The following is a 21,722-nucleotide window of genomic DNA, read 5'->3' on the forward strand; positions in this document are numbered from 1 at the left end:
TTGCGTCATGTGCTGTTTGGGGAGTATTTTTTTGAAGGGCCATCCTGCGTGACACTGCAGTGCCACTCCTAGATGGGCCAGATGTTTGTGTCGGCCACTTGGGTCGCTTATCTTAGTCACACAGCTACCTCATTGCGCCTCTTTTTTTCTTTGCATCATGTGCTGTTTGGGGACAATTTTTTTGAAGGGCCATCCTGTCTGACACTGCAGTGCCACTCCTAGATGGGCCAGGTGTTTGTGTCGGCCACTAAGGTCGCTTAGCTTAGTCACACAGCTACCTCATTGCGCCTCTTTTTTACTTTGCATCATGTGCTGTTTGGGGACAATTTTTTTGAAGGGCCATCCTGTCTGACACTGCAGTGCCACTCCTAGATGGGCCAGATGTTTGTGTCGGCCACTTGTGTTGCTTAGCTTAGTCACACAGCGACCTTGGTGCGCCTCTTTTTTTCTTTGCGTCATGTGCTGTTTGGGGAGTATTTTTTTGAAGGGCCATCCTGCGTGACACTGCAGTGCCACTCCTAGATGGGCCAGGTGTTTGTGTCGGCCACTAGGGTCGCTTAGCTTAGTCACACAGCTACCTCATTGCGCCTCTTTTTTTCTTTGCGTCATGTGCTGTTTGGGGAGTATTTTTTTGAAGGGCCATCCTGCGTGACACTGCAGTGCCACTCCTAGATGGGCCAGATGTTTGTGTCGGCCACTTGGGTCGCTTATCTTAGTCACACAGCTACCTCATTGCGCCTCTTTTTTTCTTTGCATCATGTGCTGTTTGGGGACAATTTTTTTGAAGGGCCATCCTGTCTGACACTGCAGTGCCACTCCTAGATGAGCCAGATGTTTGTGTCGGCCACTTGTGTTGCTTAGCTTAGTCACACAGCGACCTTGGTGCGCCTCTTTTTTTCTTTGCGTCATGTGCTGTTTGGGGAGTATTTTTTTGAAGGGCCATCCTGCGTGACACTGCAGTGCCACTCCTAGATGGGCCAGGTGTTTGTGTTGGCCACTAGGGTCGCTTAGCTTAGTCACACAGTTACCTCATTGCGCCTCTTTTTTTCTTTGCGTCATGTGCTGTTTGGGGAGTATTTTTTTGAAGGGCCATCCTGCGTGACACTGCAGTGACACTCCTAGATGGGCCAGATGTTTGTGTCGGCCACTTGGGTCGCTTATCTTAGTCACACAGCTACCTCATTGCGCCTCTTTTTTTCTTTGCATCATGTGCTGTTTGGGGACAATTTTTTTGAAGGGCCATCCTGTCTGACACTGCAGTGCCACTCCTAGATGGGCCAGGTGTTTGTGTCGGCCACTAGGGTCGCTTAGCTTAGTTACACAGCTACCTCATTGCGCCTCTTTTTTTCTTTGCGTCATGTGCTGTTTGGGGAGTATTTTTTTGAAGGGCCATCCTGCGTGACACTGCAGTGCCACTCCTAGATGGGCCAGATGTTTGTGTCGGCCACTTGGGTCGCTTATCTTAGTCACACAGCTACCTCATTGCGCCTCTTTTTTTCTTTGCATCATGTGCTGTTTGGGGAGTATTTTTTTGAAGGGCCATCCTGCGTTACACTGCAGTGCCACTCCTAGATGGGCCAGATGTTTGTGTCGGCCACTTGGGTCGCTTATCTTAGTCACACAGCTACCTCATTGCGCCTCTTTTTTTCTTTGCGTCATGTGCTGTTTGGGGAGTATTTTTTTGAAGGGCCATCCTGCGTGACACTGCAGTGCCACTCCTAGATGGGCCAGGTGTTTGTGTCGGCCACTAGGGTCGCTTAGCTTAGTCACACAGCTACCTCATTGCGCCTCTTTTTTTCTTTGCGTCATGTGCTGTTTGGGGAGTATTTTTTTGAAGGGCCATCCTGCGTGACACTGCAGTGCCACTCCTAGATGGGCCAGATGTTTGTGTCGGCCACTTGGGTCGCTTAGCCTAGTCACACAGCTACCTCATTGCGCCTCTTTTTTACTTTGCATCATGTGCTGTTTGGGGACAATTTTTTTGAAGGGCCATCCTGTCTGACACTGCAGTGCCACTCCTAGATGGGCCAGATGTTTGTGTCGGCCACTTGTGTTGCTTAGCTTAGTCACACAGCGACCTTGGTGCGCCTCTTTTTTTCTTTGCGTCATGTGCTGTTTGGGGAGTATTTTTTTGAAGGGCCATCCTGCGTGACACTGCAGTGCCACTCCTAGATGGGCCAGGTGTTTGTGTCGGCCACTAGGGTCGCTTAGCTTAGTCACACAGCTACCTCATTGCGCCTCTTTTTTTCTTTGCGTCATGTGCTGTTTGGGGAGTATTTTTTTGAAGGGCCATCCTGCGTGACACTGCAGTGCCACTCCTAGATGGGCCAGATGTTTGTGTCGGCCACTTGGGTCGCTTATCTTAGTCACACAGCTACCTCATTGCGCCTCTTTTTTTCTTTGCATCATGTGCTGTTTGGGGACAATTTTTTTGAAGGGCCATCCTGTCTGACACTGCAGTGCCACTCCTAGATGGGCCAGATGTTTGTGTCGGCCACTTGTGTTGCTTAGCTTAGTCACACAGCGACCTTGGTGCGCCTCTTTTTTTCTTTGCGTCATGTGCTGTTTGGGGAGTATTTTTTTGAAGGGCCATCCTGCGTGACACTGCAGTGCCACTCCTAGATGGGCCAGGTGTTTGTGTCGGCCACTAGGGTCGCTTAGCTTAGTCACACAGCTACCTCATTGCGCCTCTTTTTTTCTTTGCGTCATGTGCTGTTTGGGGAGTATTTTTTTGAAGGGCCATCCTGCGTGACACTGCAGTGCCACTCCTAGATGGGCCAGATGTTTGTGTCGGCCACTTGGGTCGCTTATCTTAGTCACACAGCTACCTCATTGCGCCTCTTTTTTTCTTTGCATCATGTGCTGTTTGGGGACAATTTTTTTGAAGGGCCATCCTGTCTGACACTGCAGTGCCACTCCTAGATGGGCCAGGTGTTTGTGTCGGCCACTAGGGTCGCTTAGCTTAGTTACACAGCTACCTCATTGCGCCTCTTTTTTTCTTTGCGTCATGTGCTGTTTGGGGAGTATTTTTTTGAAGGGCTATCCTGCGTGACACTGCAGCGCCACTCCTACATGGGCCAGATGTTTGTGTCGGCCACTTGGGTCGCTTATCTTAGTCACACAGCTACCTCATTGCGCCTCTTTTTTTCTTTGCATCATGTGCTGTTTGGGGAGTATTTTTTTGAAGGGCCATCCTACGTGACACTGCAGTGCCACTCCTAGATGGGCCAGGTGTTTGTGTCGGCCACTAGGGTCGCTTAGCTTAGTCACACAGCTACCTCATTGCGCCTCTTTTTTTCTTTGCATCATGTGCTGTTTGGGGAGTATTTTTTTGAAGGGCCATTCTGCGTGACACTGCAGTGCCACTCCTAGATGGGCCAGGTGTTTGTGTCGGCCACTAGGGTCGCTTAGCTTAGTCACACAGCTACCTCATTGCGCCTCTTTTTTTCTTTGCGTCATGTGCTGTTTGGGGAGTATTTTTTTGAAGGGCCATCCTGCGTGACACTGCAGTGCCACTCCTAGATGGGCCAGGTGTTTGTGTTGGCCACTAGGGTCGCTTAGCTTAGTCACACAGCTACCTCATTGCGCCTCTTTTTTTCTTTGTGTCATGTGCTGTTTGGGGAGTATTTTTTTGAAGGGCCATCCTGCGTGACACTGCAGTGCCACTCCTAGATGGGCCAGATGTTTGTGTCGGCCACTTGGGTCGCTTATCTTAGTCACACAGCTACCTCATTGCGCCTCTTTTTTTCTTTGCATCATGTGCTGTTTGGGGACAATTTTTTTGAAGGGCCATCCTGTCTGACACTGCAGTGCCACTCCTAGATGGGCCAGGTGTTTGTGTCGGCCACTAGGGTCGCTTAGCTTAGTCACACAGCTACCTCATTGCGCCTCTTTTTTTCTTTGCGTCATGTGCTGTTTGGGGAGTATTTTTTTGAAGGGCCATCCTGCGTTACACTGCAGTGCCACTCCTAGATGGGCCAGATGTTTGTGTCGGCCACTTGGGTCGCTTATCTTAGTCACACAGCTACCTCATTGCGCCTCTTTTTTTCTTTGCATCATGTGCTGTTTGGGGAGTATTTTTTTGAAGGGCCATCCTGCGTGACACTGCAGTGCCACTCCTAGATGGGCCAGGTGTTTGTGTCGGCCACTAGGGTCGCTTAGCTTAGTCACACAGCTACCTCATTGCGCCTCTTTTTTTCTTTGCACCATGTACTGTTTGGGGAGTATTTTTTTGAAGGGCCATCCTGCGTGACACTGCAGTGACACTCCTAGATGGGCCAGATGTTTGTGTCGGCCACTTGGGTCGCTTATCTTAGTCACACAGCTACCTCATTGCGCCTCTTTTTTTCTTTGCATCATGTGCTGTTTGGGGACAATTTTTTTGAAGGGCCATCCTGTCTGACACTGCAGTGCCACTCCTAGATGGGCCAGGTGTTTGTGTCGGCCACTAGGGTCGCTTAGCTTAGTCACACAGCTACCTCATTGCGCCTCTTTTTTTCTTTGCGTCATGTGCTGTTTGGGGAGTATTTTTTTGAAGGGCCATCCTGCGTTACACTGCAGTGCCACTCCTAGATGGGCCAGATGTTTGTGTCGGCCACTTGGGTCGCTTATCTTAGTCACACAGCTACCTCATTGCGCCTCTTTTTTTCTTTGCATCATGTGCTGTTTGGGGAGTATTTTTTTGAAGGGCCATCCTGCGTGACACTGCAGTGCCACTCCTAGATGGGCCAGGTGTTTGTGTCGGCCACTAGGGTCGCTTAGCTTAGTCACACAGCTACCTCATTGCGCCTCTTTTTTTCTTTGCGCCATGTACTGTTTGGGGAGTATTTTTTTGAAGGGCCATCCTGCGTGACACTGCAGTGCCACTCCTAGATGGGCCAGATGTTTGTGTCGGCCACTTGGGCCGCTTATCTTAGTCACACAGCTACCTCATTGCGCCTCTTTTTTTCTTTGCGTCATGTGCTGTTTGGGGAGTATTTTTTTGAAGGGCCATCCTGCGTGACACTGCAGTGCCACTCCTAGATGGGCCAGATGTTTGTGTCGGCCACTTGGGTCGCTTATCTTAGTCACACAGCTACCTCATTGCGCCTCTTTTTTTCTTTGTATCATGTGCTGTTTGGGGAGTATTTTTTTGAAGGGCCATCCTGCGTGACACTGCAGTGCCACTCCTAGATGGGCCAGGTGTTTGTGTCGGCCACTAGGGTCGCTTAGCTTAGTCACACAGCTACCTCATTGCGCCTCTTTTTTTCTTTGCATCATGTGCTGTTTGGGGAGTATTTTTTTGAAGGGCCATCCTGCGTGACACTGCAGTGCCACTCCTAGATGGGCCAGGTGTTTGTGTCGGCCACTAGGGTCGCTTATCTTAGTCACACAGCTACTTCATTGCGCCTCTTTTTTTCTTTGCATCATGTGCTGTTTGGGGAGTATTTTTTTGAAGGGCCATCCTGCGTGACACTGCAGTGCCACTCCTAGATGGGCCAGGTGTTTGTGTCGGCCACTAGGATTGCTTAGCTTAGTCACACAGCTACCTCATTGCGCCTCTTTTTTTCTTTGCGTCATGTGCTGTTTGGGGAGTATTTTTTTTGAAGGGCCATCCTGCGCGACACTGCAGTGCCACTCCTAGATGGGCCAGATGTTTGTGTCGGCCACTTGGGTCGCTTATCTTAGTCACACAGCTACCTCATTGCGCCTCTTTTTTTCTTTGCATCACGTGCTGTTTGGGGACAATTTTTTTGAAGGGCCATCCTGTCTGACACTGCAGTGCCACTCCTAGATGGGCCAGGTGTTTGTGTCGGCCACTAGGGTCGCTTAGCTTAGCCATCCAGCGACCTCGGTGCAAATTTTAGGACTAAAAATAATATTGTGAGATGTGAGGTGTTCAGAATAGACTGAAAATGAGTGGAAATTATGGTTATTGAGGTTAATAATACTATGGGATCAAAATGACCCCCAAATTCTATGATTTAAGCTGTTTTTTAGGGTTTTTTGAAACAAACACCCGAATCCAAAACACACTCGAATCCGACAAAAAAATTTCGGTGAGGTTTTGTCAAAACGCGTCCGAACCCAAAACACGGCCGCGGAACCGAACCCAAAACCAAAACACAAAACCCGAAAAATTTCCGGTGCACATCACTAGTTTTCACACTGCAGCCGACTATCGAACTACTGCGTGTGCGTATGCAGTGCAATGCGCAGGTGCGTTGCCAAACAGCGACAGGATGGTGCGGAAATTTAGACCGCACGGCCGTTTGCTAGTTGATTGACAGAAAGAGGAAGTTTGTGGGTGGTAACTGACCGTTTTCTGGGAGTGTCAGGCAGTGCCGTTTCTAGCGGCGGGCGAGCCGTGCAACCGCACGGGGCGCCCGCCGCGGCACTTTGTGACTACTCATCTCCTCCCTCTCTCTTCCCCCCGAGCGCTCCTGCTCGGGGGGTGGGGCTTCGCGGAATGACGCGTTTGCGTCGTGACGTCACGACGCAAACGCGTCATTCCACGAAGCCCCGCCCCCCGAGCAGGAGCGCTCGGGGGGAAGAGAGAGGGAGGAGAGGACTGGAGAAGATAACCATCGACGGAGGAGGCGGCCGGCGCGCGGGACCCGAAGAGCGGCAAGTTGTAAGTATTCTCTCTCTCCCCCTCCCTCCTCCCACTTGACACCTGCCGCACTGTGTCAAATGGGGATACCTGCCGCACTGTGTAAAATGGGGATACCTGCCGCACTGTGTAAAATGGGGATACCTGCCGCACTGTGTAAAATGGGGACACCTGCCGCACTGTGTAAAATGGGGATACCTGCCGCACTGTGTAAAATGGGGATACCTGCCGCACTGTGTAAAATGGGGGCACCTGCCGCACTGTGTAAAATGGGGACACCTGCCGCACTGTGTAAAATGGGGATACCTGCCGCACTGCACTGTGTAAAATGGGGACACCTGCCGCACTGTGTAAAATGGGGACACCTGCCGCACTGTGTAAAATGGGGACACCTGCCGCACTGTGTAAAATGGGGACACCTGCCGCACTGTGTAAAATGGGGACACCTGCCGCACTGTGTAAAATGGGGGCACCTGCCGCACTGTGTAAAATGGGGACACCTGCCGCACTGTGTAAAATGGGGACACCTGCCGCACTGTATAAAATGGGGACACCTGCCGCACTGTGTAAAATGGGGGCACCTGCCGCACTGTGTAAAATGGGGACACCTGCCTGCGTACTGTGTAAAATGGGGACACCTGCCTGCGTACTGTGTAAAATGGGGACACCTGCCTGCGTACTGTGTAAAATGGGGACACCTGCCTGCCGCACTTTGTTAAATGGGGACACCTGCCTGCCGCACTTTGTAAAATGGGGACACCTGCCTGCCGCACTTTGTTAAATGGGGACACCTGCCTACCGTACTGTGTAAAATGGGGACACCTGCCTGCCGCACTTTGTAAAATGGGGACACCTGCCTGCCGCACTTTGTAAATGGGGACACCTGCCTGCCGCGCTGTGTAATATGGGGACACTTGCCTGGTGTAATGTGTAAAAAGTGGACCTTTTTATTTTTATTTTTTCCCCCTGTGGTGGGTGTGATATCAGACGAGGCCACTCCCACTGTAATGAGACCACGCCCACTTTAATCAGGCCACACAGCCTTGTCGGGAGTGCGCGCGCCTTCGGCGCGCGCATGCTTTTTTTCTGCCTATATGGGGGGCACGCAATTTTTTTTTATAGCAATGGGGAAGGGGGGGGCGCATTTTGAAATCTCGCACTGGGAGCCAAATTGTCTAGAAACGGCCCTGTTGTCAGGAATAACGCAGGCGTTCCCAAGCGTTTTCAGGGAGGGCGTGTGATGTCAGCTCTGGACCTGATTAGCCTGATTTCTTCGCAATGGAGGAGTAAGTATTGAGCTACGCACAGACTGCACAGAATGGGAAAATCATTAGATGGTGAGTGTGATCCGAAGGTTTTGCAGCTGTCCGCAAATTTTCACTCCCCCTGAGCGGCGACTATCTCATCGCAGGACCAGTGCCGTAACTAGACATTTTAGCGCTGTGTGCAAGAAACAGCATCAGTGCCCCCCCATATTTAAAATAGGGCCGTCAAAATTACAGGGGCGTGGCGTCATGGGGAATGGACATGGTCACAAAATAATACCAATTCATATTACGCTGCACAGTAGTCTCCCTTATTCAAATTATGCCACACAGTAGCACCACTTACACACATTACACCAGGTACAACCTCTGTCACACATTACGGCAGGTAGAGCCCCATTTTACGCATTATTCAAGTTAGAGCGCCTATCACACAGTACACCAGGCAGAGTCCCCTTTTACACAGTACAGCAGGTAGAGCCCCCTTTTACACAGTATGGCAGTTAGAGCCCCCTTTTACACAGTACGACAGGCAGAGCCCCCTTTTACACAGCACGACAGGCAGAGCCTCCTTTTACACAGTACGACAGGCAGAGCCCCCTTTTACACAGTACAGCAGGTAGAGCCCCCTTTTACACAGTACGGCAGGTAGAGCCCCCTTTTACACAGTACGGCAGGTAGAGCCCCCTTTTACACAGTACGACAGGCAGAGCCCCCTTTTACACAGTACGACAGGCAGAGACCCCTTTTACACAGTATGACAGGCAGAGCCCCCTTTTACACAGTACGACCGGCAGAGGCCCCTTTTTACACAGTACGACAGGCAGAACCCCTTTTTACACAGTACGACGGGCAGAACCCCTTTTTACAAAATACGACGGGCAGTGTCCCCTTTTACACAGTAGGACAGGCAGAACCCCTTTTTACAAAGTACGACAAGCAGAGCCCCCTTTTACACAGTACGGAAGGTAGAGCCCCCTTTTACACAGTATGGTAGGCAGAGCCCCCTTTTACGCATCTCCTGTAAGTAAGAGTACAGGGTGTGCAGACAAGTTCTGTACTGTTGCATAGAGGGGACATCCAGAACACATCACCCACCCACCTATATCTGCAGTAGGGGCAGGGGGGAGCATGGGCAGGCTCCATGAGTAGAGAGAAGGCTCTGGAGGGCTCCATAATCACTGGTATCCCCACTGATCTACTATCCATCGCAGCTGGTACCTGGAGGAGCATGGCTGGGATACCACTGGAAGCAGATGGGAAGCGGTGCTGGGATAGTGGGGATGACGCAGCCCGAAGTCCCAGGAAAGCTGGAATGCTATACAGTCCTCCTACTCCTCCCTGTGTCACACTCACCTCTCGCTGCTGCTGGCGTCCCATGCGGGCCCTCTTCTGGACGTTGGCAGCGTTCCTGAGCAGGTGCCCCGTTCCTCTTCACTAATTTGTCCACCGGCACCAAAAGAGCTTCCCACACACTGCGCGAATCACCGGCTCTGCGCACCAGTTTTTGTGACAACGCAGCCGCCTCTTACAGGCGCGCTGCCCTGCTCACAGCATGCCAGGCACAGTGAAGAGCAGCCCTGGGGTCCTCTCTACACTACGTCTGCGACCCCTTCACTGTCTGGCTGCTGCAGGAAGTTCCCGAACCCTGGCACGTTCTGTCGGCTGGTGGTACATGTACTTGCGTAGTTGGTGTAATGGGAGAACCGGGCCAGTGTGCAGCCCGGCCCCATGTGTGTGCCAGCGGATGCGCCCTCAGTGCAGATGCGCTGTGTGCAACGCAACGCTGGCAGACACCTAGTTACGGCACTGCGCAGGACAGCGTATTTTGCAGCACAGCGATCAGGTCTAAATTAGGCTCTACATGCGCTGCACTTTCTAGGAGGCAGGCTATAGCTGTTACCTAAACAAAGACAGGTGTAATATATGCACAATTAGTCCCACAGTTCCACAATAGAAGCTTCACCTTTACTTCCTAATAGTGCAATTGTTTATATAAGATACACTCAGGCGCTCTGTCAGATAGCATGCAATCCTCCTGGTAAGGTCAATAGATATTCCCTGCAGGTGTCAGCAGAAGTCTATAGAAACAGCCACCGCTTAACGGGGGTAATTCCAAGTTGATCGCAGCAGGATTTTTGTTAGCAATTGGGCAAAACCATGTGCACTGCAGGGGAGGCAGATTTAACATGTGCAGAGAGAGTTAGATTTGGGTGGGGTGTGTTCAATCTGCAATCTAATTTGCAGTGTAAAAATAAAGCAGCCAGTATTTACCCTGCACAGAAACAAAATAACCCACCCAAATCTTACTCTCTCTACACATGTTATATCTGCCTCCCCTGCAGTGCACATGGGGGGTCATTCCGAGTTGTTCGCTCGTTATTTTTTTCTCGTAACGGAGCGATTAGTCGCTAATGCGCATGCGCAATGTCCGCAGTGCGGCTGCGCCAAGTAAATTTGCTATGCAGTTAGGTATTTTACTCACGGCATTACAAGGTTTTTTCTTCGTTCTGCTGTTCGGAGTGTGATTGACAGGAAGTGGGTGTTTCTGGGCGGAAACTGGCCGTTTTATGGGTGTGTGTGAAAAAACGCTGCCGTTTCTGGGAAAAACGCGGGAGTGGCTGGAGAAACGGAGGAGTGTCTGGGCGAACGCTGGGTGTGTTTGTGACGTCAAACCAGGAACGAAACTGACTGAACTGATCGCAGATGCCGAGTAAGTGTGGAGCTACTCAGAAACTGCTAAGAAGTGTCTATTCGCAATTCTGCTAATCTTTCGTTCGCAATTTTGATAAGCTAAGATTCACTCCCAGTAGGCGGCGGCTTAGCGTGTGCAAAGCTGCTAAAAGCAGCTTGCGAGCGAACAACTCGGAATGACCCCCATGGTTTTGCCCAATTGCTAAAAAAAAATTCTGCTGCGATCAACTTGGAATTACCCCCAACGTGTTTTAGCTGCTTTCCTTTCTCAAAAGCGAATCTGTAGGGAATGATTGACCAGTCTCTGCTTCTTGAACTTTGTTTGCCAGGCTACTTACATCTGGGCACCTGCTAGGAGTATCTAGGCTGCAGGGGGATGGGCAGAATGCTCTATATGTTTGTAATTGTTTTGTAATTGTGAGTGCATTTTATAAATCAAATTGTTATAATTTACCCAGAGGTCTCTGAACTACTAATTTGTTTTATTTGTTTCACTACCCCAATCCCATTATATGAGTGAGGGTTATAGGGAGACATTCTCTCTGACAAGCATATGAGTGGAGAAGGAGTGGACACTGGCTATATTACTTGGATTAAGACAGACATATTTACGGCTGATTGACATCACTCAATATTGAAAAAGGATTTAATGAGAATACAGAGTGGGAATACACATATTACATATAGCTTGCTATCTGCAAATCATGGTCCGACCACACTCGCTCTGAAATCAGGCATTTGGAAACCCCCCATCTAGGAATCCTGCATTTGTCAGTCAGATCTATTTAGCATACTTTTACATTTTTACACACACAACCTCTAAAAGGCTCTTTTGACAGAAAGCTACAATCTATTATCTACCGTTATATAATGATCACCTAGTAAAGGGAGATAACAGGCACTACATTGCAGCAGCATTACCAGGATCAGGACTTACCCATCTATGACAGGTACACGGTCCATTATTTCCAAGGCTTGCGTTCTGTTAGAATCCACCACCACCACAAAGTGGCAGCAAAGCAGTGCCAGTATACTCAGGAATGCCATAGTGTATCTGTTGCCCGATGCCACCTTTCAGGTAATCTGTGACAGGCAAAGTGACTCCAGGACCTTATCTAGTGTCTCCCATTCACCCAAACACGTGATAGATTGCTGCTGAATTGTGGAAGCTCTGTACCCTTTATGTCCTGTATAGAGAAGGATTAATCAGTAACTGTAAACATGAGAGAGAAGGATTAAGTGCTTTCCTCAGTTATAATCATATACTATATTGTGATAGTCACACCCAAGTGTTAGCTGAAGAATTATGGCTATATAACACTAAGTAGGTGTAACTTTTCCTTAGTCCATAAATGGAGCTCTTCTTCTCTCTCAGCTTTAAAAAACTGATGCATGTGTAATATTAGGGTTAATGTATCAAGCAGTGAAAAAAGTGAAGTGAGCCAGTGGAGATGTTGCCTATAGTAACCAATCAGCATCTACCTATCATTTAATAGAGTGCACTTACTAAATGCTGCTGCCTCAGAGCTAATTGATTCTCCACTAGTCCACTTCTCCATTCTTTTCACTGCTTGATACATTAACCCCCAAAGTTACTTCTGCTTGTTTTGCATGCACAGGAGCCACTCTGAGACTTACCCATACTTTTATACTCTCGGCTCCCGATTTTTGGGGAAGACCCCCCTGCACCCCCGGAAGAGCAGGCAGATCTCCAGCATCCTAGTGAAGCGGGAAGGATGGAGAGATAATCTCCAGCATTCGTGGCTCCGTGGGGAGTGGCTACAATTACGCAAATCTCTTTATTTTAGCCCCGCCCCTCCCACAGAAGCACAAATCGCAATGTTTTCCAGAGGTGGAGGTGGGGCTTCATGATGTCAGAGCCAGGCCCCCCTCTCCCCCCACCCCTAAGTTCCCCGCAGTGCCTCCTTCCGGGCTTCTCCCGGAGAGGAGGAATAAGTAGGTAAGTATGGATTTACCATCTCCGCCGGGTCATGGAGTCCCTCCTCCACCATTTGCTCTGGGCTGCCCAGATAAGCAGTCTATGTCTAGGACAGGTGGACTTATACCGGCAGTATCCCTGAACATATACAGCTGCACCACTGGACTTATAGGGCAGTACCCCTGAAGTTATACGGCAGTACCCCTGAACGTATACAGCTGCACCACTGGACTGGACTAATACGGCAGTACCACTGGACTTATACGGCAGTACCCCTGAACTTATACGGCTGCACCACTGGACTGGAATAATACGGCAGTACCACTGGACTTATACGGCAGTACCCCTGAACTTATACAGCAGTATCCCTGAACTTATACGGCTGCACCACTGGACTGGTATTATACGGCAGTACCACTGGACTTATACGGCAGTACCCCTGAACTTATACGGCTGCACCACTGGACTGGACTTATACGGCAGTACCACTGGACTTATACGGCAGTACCCCTGAACTTATACGGCAGTACCCCATGACTTATACGGCAATACCCCTGAACTTATATGGCAGTACCCCTGAAATTATATGGCTGCACCACTGGACTGGACTTATACGGCAGTACCCCATGACTTATACAACAGTACCCCTGAACTTATACGGCTGCACCACTGGACTGGACTTATATGGCAGTACCACTGGACTTATACGGCAGTACCCTTGAACTTATACGGCTGCACCACTGGACTGGACATATACGGCAGTACCACTGGACTTATACGGCAGTACCCCTGAACTTATATGGCAGTACCACTGAGCTTATACAGCAGTATCCCTGAACTTATATGGCTGCACCACTGGACTGGACTTATTCGGCAGTACCACTGGACTTATACGGCAGTACCCCTGAACTTATACGGCTGCACCACTGGACTGGACTTATATGGCAGTACCACTGTACTTAAACAGCAGTACCCCTGAACTTATATGGCTGCACCACTCGACTGGACTTATACGGCAGTACCACTGAACTTATACGGCAGTGCCCCTGGACTTATACAGCAGTACCCCATGACTTATACAGCAGTACCCCTGAAATTATATGGCAGTGCCCCTGGACTTATATGGCAGTACCCCTGAACTTATACGGCTGCACCACTGGACTGGACTTATACGGCAGTACCCCTGAACTTACACGGCTGCACCACTGGACTGGACTTATACGGCAGCACCACTGGACTTATACGGCAGTACCCCATGACTTATATAGCAGTACCACTGAACTTATATGGCTGCACCACTGGACTGGACTTATACAGCAGTACCACTGGACTGGACTTATACGGCAGTACCACTGGACTTATATGACTGCACCACTGGACTGGACTTATACGGCAGTACCACTGAACTTATACGGCAGTACCACTGGACTTATACAGCAGTACCCCTGGACTTATACGGCAGTACCACTGAACTTATATGGCTGCACCACTGGACTGGACTTACACGGCAGTACCACTGGACTTATATGGCAGTACCCCTGAACTTATACGGCTGCACCACTGGACTGGACTTTTACGGCAGTACCACTAGACTTAAACGGCAGTACCCCTGAACTTATACGGCTGCACCACTGGACTGGACTTATTCGGCAGTACCACTGGACTTATACCGCAGTTCCCCTGGACTTATACAGCAGTACCCCTGGACTTATACAGCAGTACCCCTGGACTTATATGGCAGTACCCCTGGACTTATATGGAAGTACCCCTGGACTTATATGGCAGTACCCCTGAACTTATACGGCTGCACCACTGGACTGGACTTATACAACAGTACCACTGAACTTATACGGCTGCACCACTGGACTGGACTTATATGGCAGTACCATTGGACTTATATGACTGCACCACTGGACTGGACTTATACGGCAGTACCCCTGAACTTATACGGCTGCACCACTGGACTGAACTTATACGGCAGTACCACTGGACTTATACAGCAGTACCCCTGGACTTATACGACAGTACCACTGGATTGTACTTATACGGCAGTACCACTGGACTTATATGGCAGTACCCCTGAACTTATACGGCTGCACCACTGGACTGGACTTATACGGCAGTACCGCTGGACTTATACGGCAGTACCCCTGGACTTATACGGCAGTACCCCTGGACTTATACGGCAGTACCACTGAACATATACGGCAGTATCCCTGAACTTATACGGCTGCACCACTGGACTGGACTTATACGGCAGTACCACTGGACTTAAACGGCAGTACCCCTGAACTTATACGGCTGCACCACTTGACTGGACTTATACAGCAGTACCACTGGACTTATACGGCAGTTCCCCTGGACTTATAAAGCAGTACCCCTGGACTTATACGGCAGTACCCCTGGACTTATATGGCAGTACCCCTGGACTTATATGGCAGTACCCCTGACCTAATATGGCTGCACCACTGGACTGGACTTATACAGCAGTACCCCATGACTTATACAGCAGTACCCCTGAACTTATACGGCTGCACCACTGGACTGGACTTATACGGCAGTACCACTGGACTTATACGGCAGTACCCCTGGACTTATACGGCAGTATCCATGAACTTATATGGCTGCACCACTGGACTGGACTTATACGGCAGTACCACTGGACTTATACGGCAGCACCCCTGAACTTATACGGCTGCACCACTCGACTGGACTTATACGGCAGTACCCCTGGACTTATACGGCAGTACCCATGAACTTATATGGCTGCACCACTGGACTGGGTTTATACAGCAGTACCCCATGACTTATACGGCAGTACCCGTAAACTTATATGGCTGCACCACTGGACTGGACTTATACGGCAGTACCCCTGGACTTGTACGGCAGCAGCACTGGACTTATGACATCACAGGACACCACCACTGGACTAATGAAGCACAACACAGCACCACTGCACTGGACTTATACAGCAGCAGCACTGGACTTATGGCAGCACAGGATACCACCACTGGACTTATGGCAGCACAGGACACGACCACTGGACTGATGCAGCACAACACAGCACCACTGCACTGGACTTATACAGCAGCAGCACTGGACTGATGCAGCACAACACAGCACTGCAATGACACATAAGAGCAGGTCTCCACTCCACGTGCCACACCACTTCCCGCATAGACACTGAAGAGACACGTCCTCTCGCTACACTCTCCAATGCCGGAGTGAAAATGGCCACGACGTGCGGCTCCTTATATGGAATCCAAAACCCGTGAGAATCCGACAGAGGGATGATGACGTTTTGCCTTGTTCTGGTTTCAGAGTCTGGCGGGAAGTCCCGAGTCACCCCCACACTGGCCGTAAAATCAAAATCAGGCATAGATTGACCTGCACCACCACACACATGGTGTACCTCCTCACTTGTCCTTGTGGTCTGTCCTATATTGGCAAGGCCATAAGACAATTTAGGGAGAGAATGGCCCTACATCGTAGTGCCATTAAAAAGGCCCATGAAAAGGGCCAAAGCGAACAACCATTTGCCCGTCACTGCATGGAAGCCAAGCATGGAGTGGCCAGTATTAGGGCCATCCTCATTGATCACGTCCCTAAGTCCTTAAGAGGTGGTAACAGAGATAGACTTTTATTACTAAAGGAGTCCAGGTGGTTTTATACCCTGGGGACAATTTTCCCCAAGGGTCTAAATAAGAACCTAGGATTACAGTGTTTTTTTTTATAATAGTTTAACTAGAGGTAGCATGTTCACCAACTTTAGAAACTTCACCTGTTTAGCAGCCATTAAGATTAATAAAGCCTTAGTTAGACCTTAGTATAGGTTTTTTTTGCTAATACATAAGCCAATTCAGGCTTGTTTTTTCCACTTAGGAATGATGGCCGTTCTAAGGCGTATAATAACTAGAGATGAGCGGGTTCGGTTCGACGAGATCCGAACCCCCCCGTACTTCACGTGGTTTACACGGGTCCGAGGCAGCCTCGGTTCTTCCCGCCTTGCTCGGTTAACCCGAATGAGGCAAAACGTCATCATCCCGCTGTCGGATTCTCGCGAGATTCGGATTCCATATAAAGAGCCGTGCGTCACCGCCATTTTCAGTCGTGCATTGTAGATTGAGCGAAGAGGACGTGGATACATGCTCTGCCTGAATAGCCCAATATCTGTGCTCAGTATCAGTGCTGCATTGTGGTGACCAGTATATAGTGGTATAGTACAGTAGTCCATTGCTGTATTTTGCTGCTCTATGTCAGTTCTATTATCCTGAACAGTGCTCAATATCTGTGTTTATTATTATCATTGCTGCATTGTGGGGCCCAGTATATAGTAATACTGTACAGTAGTCCAGTGCTGTTCTCGCTGCCCAGTGTCAGTTCTATTATCCTGAACAGTGCTCAATATCTGTGCTCATTATTATCATTGCTGCATTGTGGTGACCACTGACCAGTATATAGTAGTACAGTACAGTAGTCCAGTGCTGTTCTCGCTGCCCAGTGTCAGTTCTATTATCCTGAACAGTGCTCAATATCTGTGCTCATTATTATCATTGCTGCATTGTGGTGACCAGTATATGGTAGTACAGTACAGTAGTCCATTGCTGTATTTTGCTGCTCCGTGTCAGTTCTAGTATCCTGAACAGTGCTCAATATCTGTACTCATTATTATCATTGCTGCATTGTGGTGACCACTGACCAGTATATAGTACAGTACAGTAGTCCAGTGCTGTTCTCGCTGCCCAGTGTCAGTTCTGTTATCCTGAACAGTGCTCAATATCTGTGCTCATTATTATCATTGCTGCATTGTGGTGACCAGTGACCAATATATAGTAGTACAGTACAGTAGTTCAGTGCTGTTCTCGCTGCCCAGTGTCAGTTCTATTATCCTGAACAGTGCTCAATACCTGTGCTCATTATTATCATCGCTGCATTGTGGTGACCAGTATATGGTAGTACAGTACAGTAGTCCATTGCTGTATTTTGCTGTTCTGTGTCAGTTCTAGCATCCTGAACAGTGCTCAATATCTGTGCTCATTATTATCATTGCTTCTTTGCAGTTACCACTGACCAGTATATAGTAGTACAGTACAGTAGTCTAGTGCTGTTCTTGCTGCCCAGTGTCAGTTCTAGTATCCTGAACAGTGCTCAATATCTGTGCTCATTATTATCATTGCTGCATTGTGGGGCCCAGTATATGGTAGGACAGTACAGTAGTCCATTGCTGTATTTTGCTGCTCCGTGTCAGTTCTAGTATCCTGAACAGTGCTCAATATCTGTGCTCATTATTATCATTGCTGCATTGTGGTTACCACTGACCAGTATATAGTAGTACAGTAGTCCAGTGCTGTTCTCGCTGCCCAGTGTCAGTTCTAGTATCCTGAAAAGTGCTCAATATCTGTGCTCATTATTATCATTGCTGCATTGTGGTGACCACTGACCAGTATATAGTAGTAGAGTACAGTAGTCCAGTGCTGTTCTTGCTGCCCAGTGTCAGTTCTATTATCCTGAACAGTGCTCAATATCTGTGCTCATTATTATCATTGCTGCATTGTGTTGACCACTGACCAGTATATAGTAGTACAGTACAGTAGTCCAGTGCTGTTCTCGCTGCCCAGTGTCAGTTCTATTATCCTGAACAGTGCTCAATATCTGTGCTCATTATTATCATTGCTGCATTGTGGTGACCACTGACCAGTATATAGTAGTACAGTACAGTAGTCCAGTGCTGTTCTCGCTGCCCAGTGTCAATCCTATTATCCTGAACAGTGCTCAATATCTGTGCTCATTATTATCATTGCTGCATTGTGGTGACCACTGACCAGTATATAGTAGTACAGTACAGTAGTCCAGTGCTGTTCTCGCTGCCCAGTGTCAGTTCTATTATCCTGAACAGTGCTCAATATCTGTGCTCATTATTATCATTGCTGCATTGTGGGGACCGGTATATGGTAGTATAGTACAGTAGTCCATTGCTGTATTTTGCTGCTCCGTGTCAGTTCTAGTATCCCGAACAGTGCTCAATATCTGTGCTCATTATTATCATTGCTGCATTGTGGTGACCACTGACCAGTATATAGTAGTACAGTACAGTAGTCCATTGCTGTTCTCGCTTCCCAGTGTCAGTTCTAGTATCCTGAACAGTGCTCAATATCTGTGCTCAGTATCAGTGCTGCATTGTGGTGACTAAAAGTCCAGTGTCTTGTGCTGCATCTTGCTGCTGTAGGGTGCTGTGGTAGTGTCATGTCACTGTGCATAGGTCATCATCATTCCAGTCACAGTGGTATCTGGTATCTATCTAGTGGTATCTAATTCCAGACATTACTGCTGTCTAATTCCAGATATATTACTGCCATATAATTTCACACATTAAAAAATGGAGAACAAAAATGTGGAGGGTAAAATAGGGAAAGATCAAGAACCACTTCCACCTAGTGCTGAAGCTGCTGCCACTAGTCATGGCAGAGATGATGAAATGCAATCAACGTCGTCTGCCAAGGCCGATGCCTAATGTCATAGTAGAGAGCATGTAAAATCCAAAAAACAAAAGTTCAGTAAAATGACCCAAAAATCTAAATTAAAAGCGTCTGAGAAGCGTAAACTTGCCAATATGCCATTTACGACACGGAGTGGCAAGAAACGGCTGAGGCCCTGGCCTATGTTCATGGATAGTGGTTCAGCTTCACATGAGGATGGAAGCACTCATCCTCCCGCTAGAAAAATGAAAAGAGTTAAGCTGGCAAAAGCACAGCAAAGAACTGTGCGTTCTTCTAAATCACAAATCCCCAAGGAGAGTCCAATTGTGTCGGTTACGATGCCTGACCTTCCCAACACTGGACGGGAAGAGGTGGCTCCTTCCACCATTTGCACGCCCCCTGCAAGTGCTGTAAGGAATATCAGTTCCTGATATTCAAATTGAAGATGTCACTGTTGAAGTACACCAGGATGAGAATATGGGTGTTGCTGGCGCTGAGGAGGAAATTGACAAGGAGGATTCTGATAGAGAGGTGGTTTGTTTAAGTCAGGTACCCGGGGAGACACCTGTTGTCCCTGGGAGGAATAAGGCCATTGACATGCCTGGTCAAAATACCAAAAAAAAAAATCACCTCTTCGTGTGAAATTATTTCAACAGAAATGCGGACAACTGCTGTCAAGCCATGTGTTGCCTTTGTTAAGCTGTAATAAGTAGGGGTAAGAACGTTAACCACCTAGGAACATCCTCCCTTATACGTCACCTGGAGTACATTCATCAGAAGTCATTGACAAGTTAAAAAACTTTGGGTGACAGCGAAAGCAGTCCACTGACAACTAAATCCCTTCTTCCTCTTGTACCAAAGCTCCTGCAAACCACACCACCAACTCCCTCAATGTCAATTTCCTCCTTAGACAGGAACGCCAATAGTGCTGCATGCCACGTCACTGGCAAGTCTGATGAGTCCTCTCCTAACTGGGATTCCTCGGATGGATCCTTGAGTGTAATGCCTACTACTGCTGGCACTGCTGTTGTTGCTGCTGGGAGTCGATCGTCATCCCAGAGGGGAAGTCGGAAGACCACTTGTACTACTGTACTTCCAGTTAGCAATTGACCGTCCAACAGTCCTTTGCGAGGGAGATGAAATATCACAGCAGTCATCCTTTTGCAAAGCGGATAACTCAGGCCTTAACAACTATGTTGGTGTTAGACGTGCGTCCGGTATCCGCCGTTAGTTCACAGGGACATAGAAAATTGCTTGAGGTAGTGTGTCCCTGGTACCAAATACCATCTAGGTTCCACTTCTCTAGGCAGGCGATACCGAGAATGTACACAGATGTCAGAAAAAGAGTCACCAGTGTCCTAAAAAATGCAGTTGTACCCAATGTCCATTTAACCACGGACATGTGGACAAGTGGAGCAGGGGAGACTAAGGACTATATGACTGTGACATCCCACTGGGTAGATGTATTGCCTACCACAGCAACAACAGCAGTGGCGGCACCAATAGCGGCATCTCGCAAACGCCAACTCGTTCCTAGGCAGGCTACGCTTTGTATCACCGCTTTCCATAAGAGGCACATCGCTGAGAACCTCTTACGGAAACTGAGGAACATCATTGCAGATTGGCTTACCCCAATTGGACTCTCCTGGGGATTTGTGACATCGGACAACGCCACCAATATTGTGCGTGCATTACATGTAGGCAAATTCCAGCACGTCCCATGTTTTGCACATACAATGAATTTGGTGGTGCAGAATTTTTTTCAAAACGACAGGGGCATGTAAGAGATGCTGTCGGTGCCCCGAAGAATTGCAGGCCACTTTCGGCATTCAGCCACCGCGTGCCGAAGACTGGAGCACCAGCAAACACTCCTTAAAATGCCCTGCCATCAGCTGAAGCTAGAGGTGGTAACGAGGTGGAATTCAACCCTCTATATGCTTCAGAGGATGGAGGCGCAGCAAAAGGCCATTCAAGCCTATATGTGGTACCCACGTGTGGGATACCCCTACTGTCCCCCTACTAGTATTATTAACAGTCAGCGCTGCCTGCAGGGGCCTGTCAGCTACACAGGCACTGACAGTGTCGAGATCCCCTGCCCCAGTTGCCTAGCAACAACATACGGGAAGAGCCGCGATGGAGGGCACCAAGACCCAGGAGAGCCGTACTGCTGGTCTGCCCAAGCACGGGAACCCGGAGCGCCAGGATTGGACGGGAAGCGGTGTGCCAGAGGAGGTCAGGACGGGAAGGAGGATGGCTGAGCAGAAGCGCGGGAGATGGCAGGGAGAGAGAGTGGCACGTCGCAGCGGAGGGAGAGAGAGAAGCCGCTGCGGGGAGTGCACCTGAAGGGAGCCGCTAGCCAGGGCTGGAGATCCAGAGAAGGAGCTGCAGGAGGAGCGGTGCGAGACCAAAAACACAGCAGCGTGGAAGTCGGGGAAAGACGTGGCCAGCCACAGCGCAACACAGGGCTCTGCTGCTGCACCGGAGGAGAGAGCGGGACGTCCAGTCAGTCAGCCAGCCCTTACCCACAAGAATGCTGAGACTCCCCACAGAATGTGTACAGCCTGCCGACCTACAGGAGAAGCAGCCGTAGCAGCCACTGGAAACAGGTACCCAGTCTCCCTACAGTCTATCAGACGTGTCTGATATAGGGACTCTCACTGACAGTGTCCTCCGGTCAAACAAAGGGAACGTCACTGACACTCAAAGAGCCAATATAGGTCTGTTCAACCCCCCTGTTTGTCTCCCTCCAAACAGAA

General features: G+C 49.1%; 1 protein-coding gene across 1 annotated transcript in view; it reads right to left on the minus strand.

Annotated features, from left to right (window-relative positions):
* Window positions 1-21,722, minus strand: part of DPEP1 (dipeptidase 1) — a 337,534-nt gene that overhangs the window by 75,512 nt on the left and 240,300 nt on the right. The window contains exon 3 of the mRNA XM_063945503.1: window positions 11,489-11,738. Within this exon, the coding sequence (XP_063801573.1) occupies window positions 11,489-11,598 (110 nt within the window). The 5' untranslated portion in view covers window positions 11,599-11,738. The remainder of the gene's footprint in view (window positions 1-11,488; window positions 11,739-21,722) is intronic.

The sequence above is a fragment of the Pseudophryne corroboree genome, chromosome 11, assembly GCF_028390025.1.
Source record: "Pseudophryne corroboree isolate aPseCor3 chromosome 11, aPseCor3.hap2, whole genome shotgun sequence".
In the NCBI taxonomy this organism is placed as follows: domain Eukaryota; kingdom Metazoa; phylum Chordata; class Amphibia; order Anura; family Myobatrachidae; genus Pseudophryne; species Pseudophryne corroboree.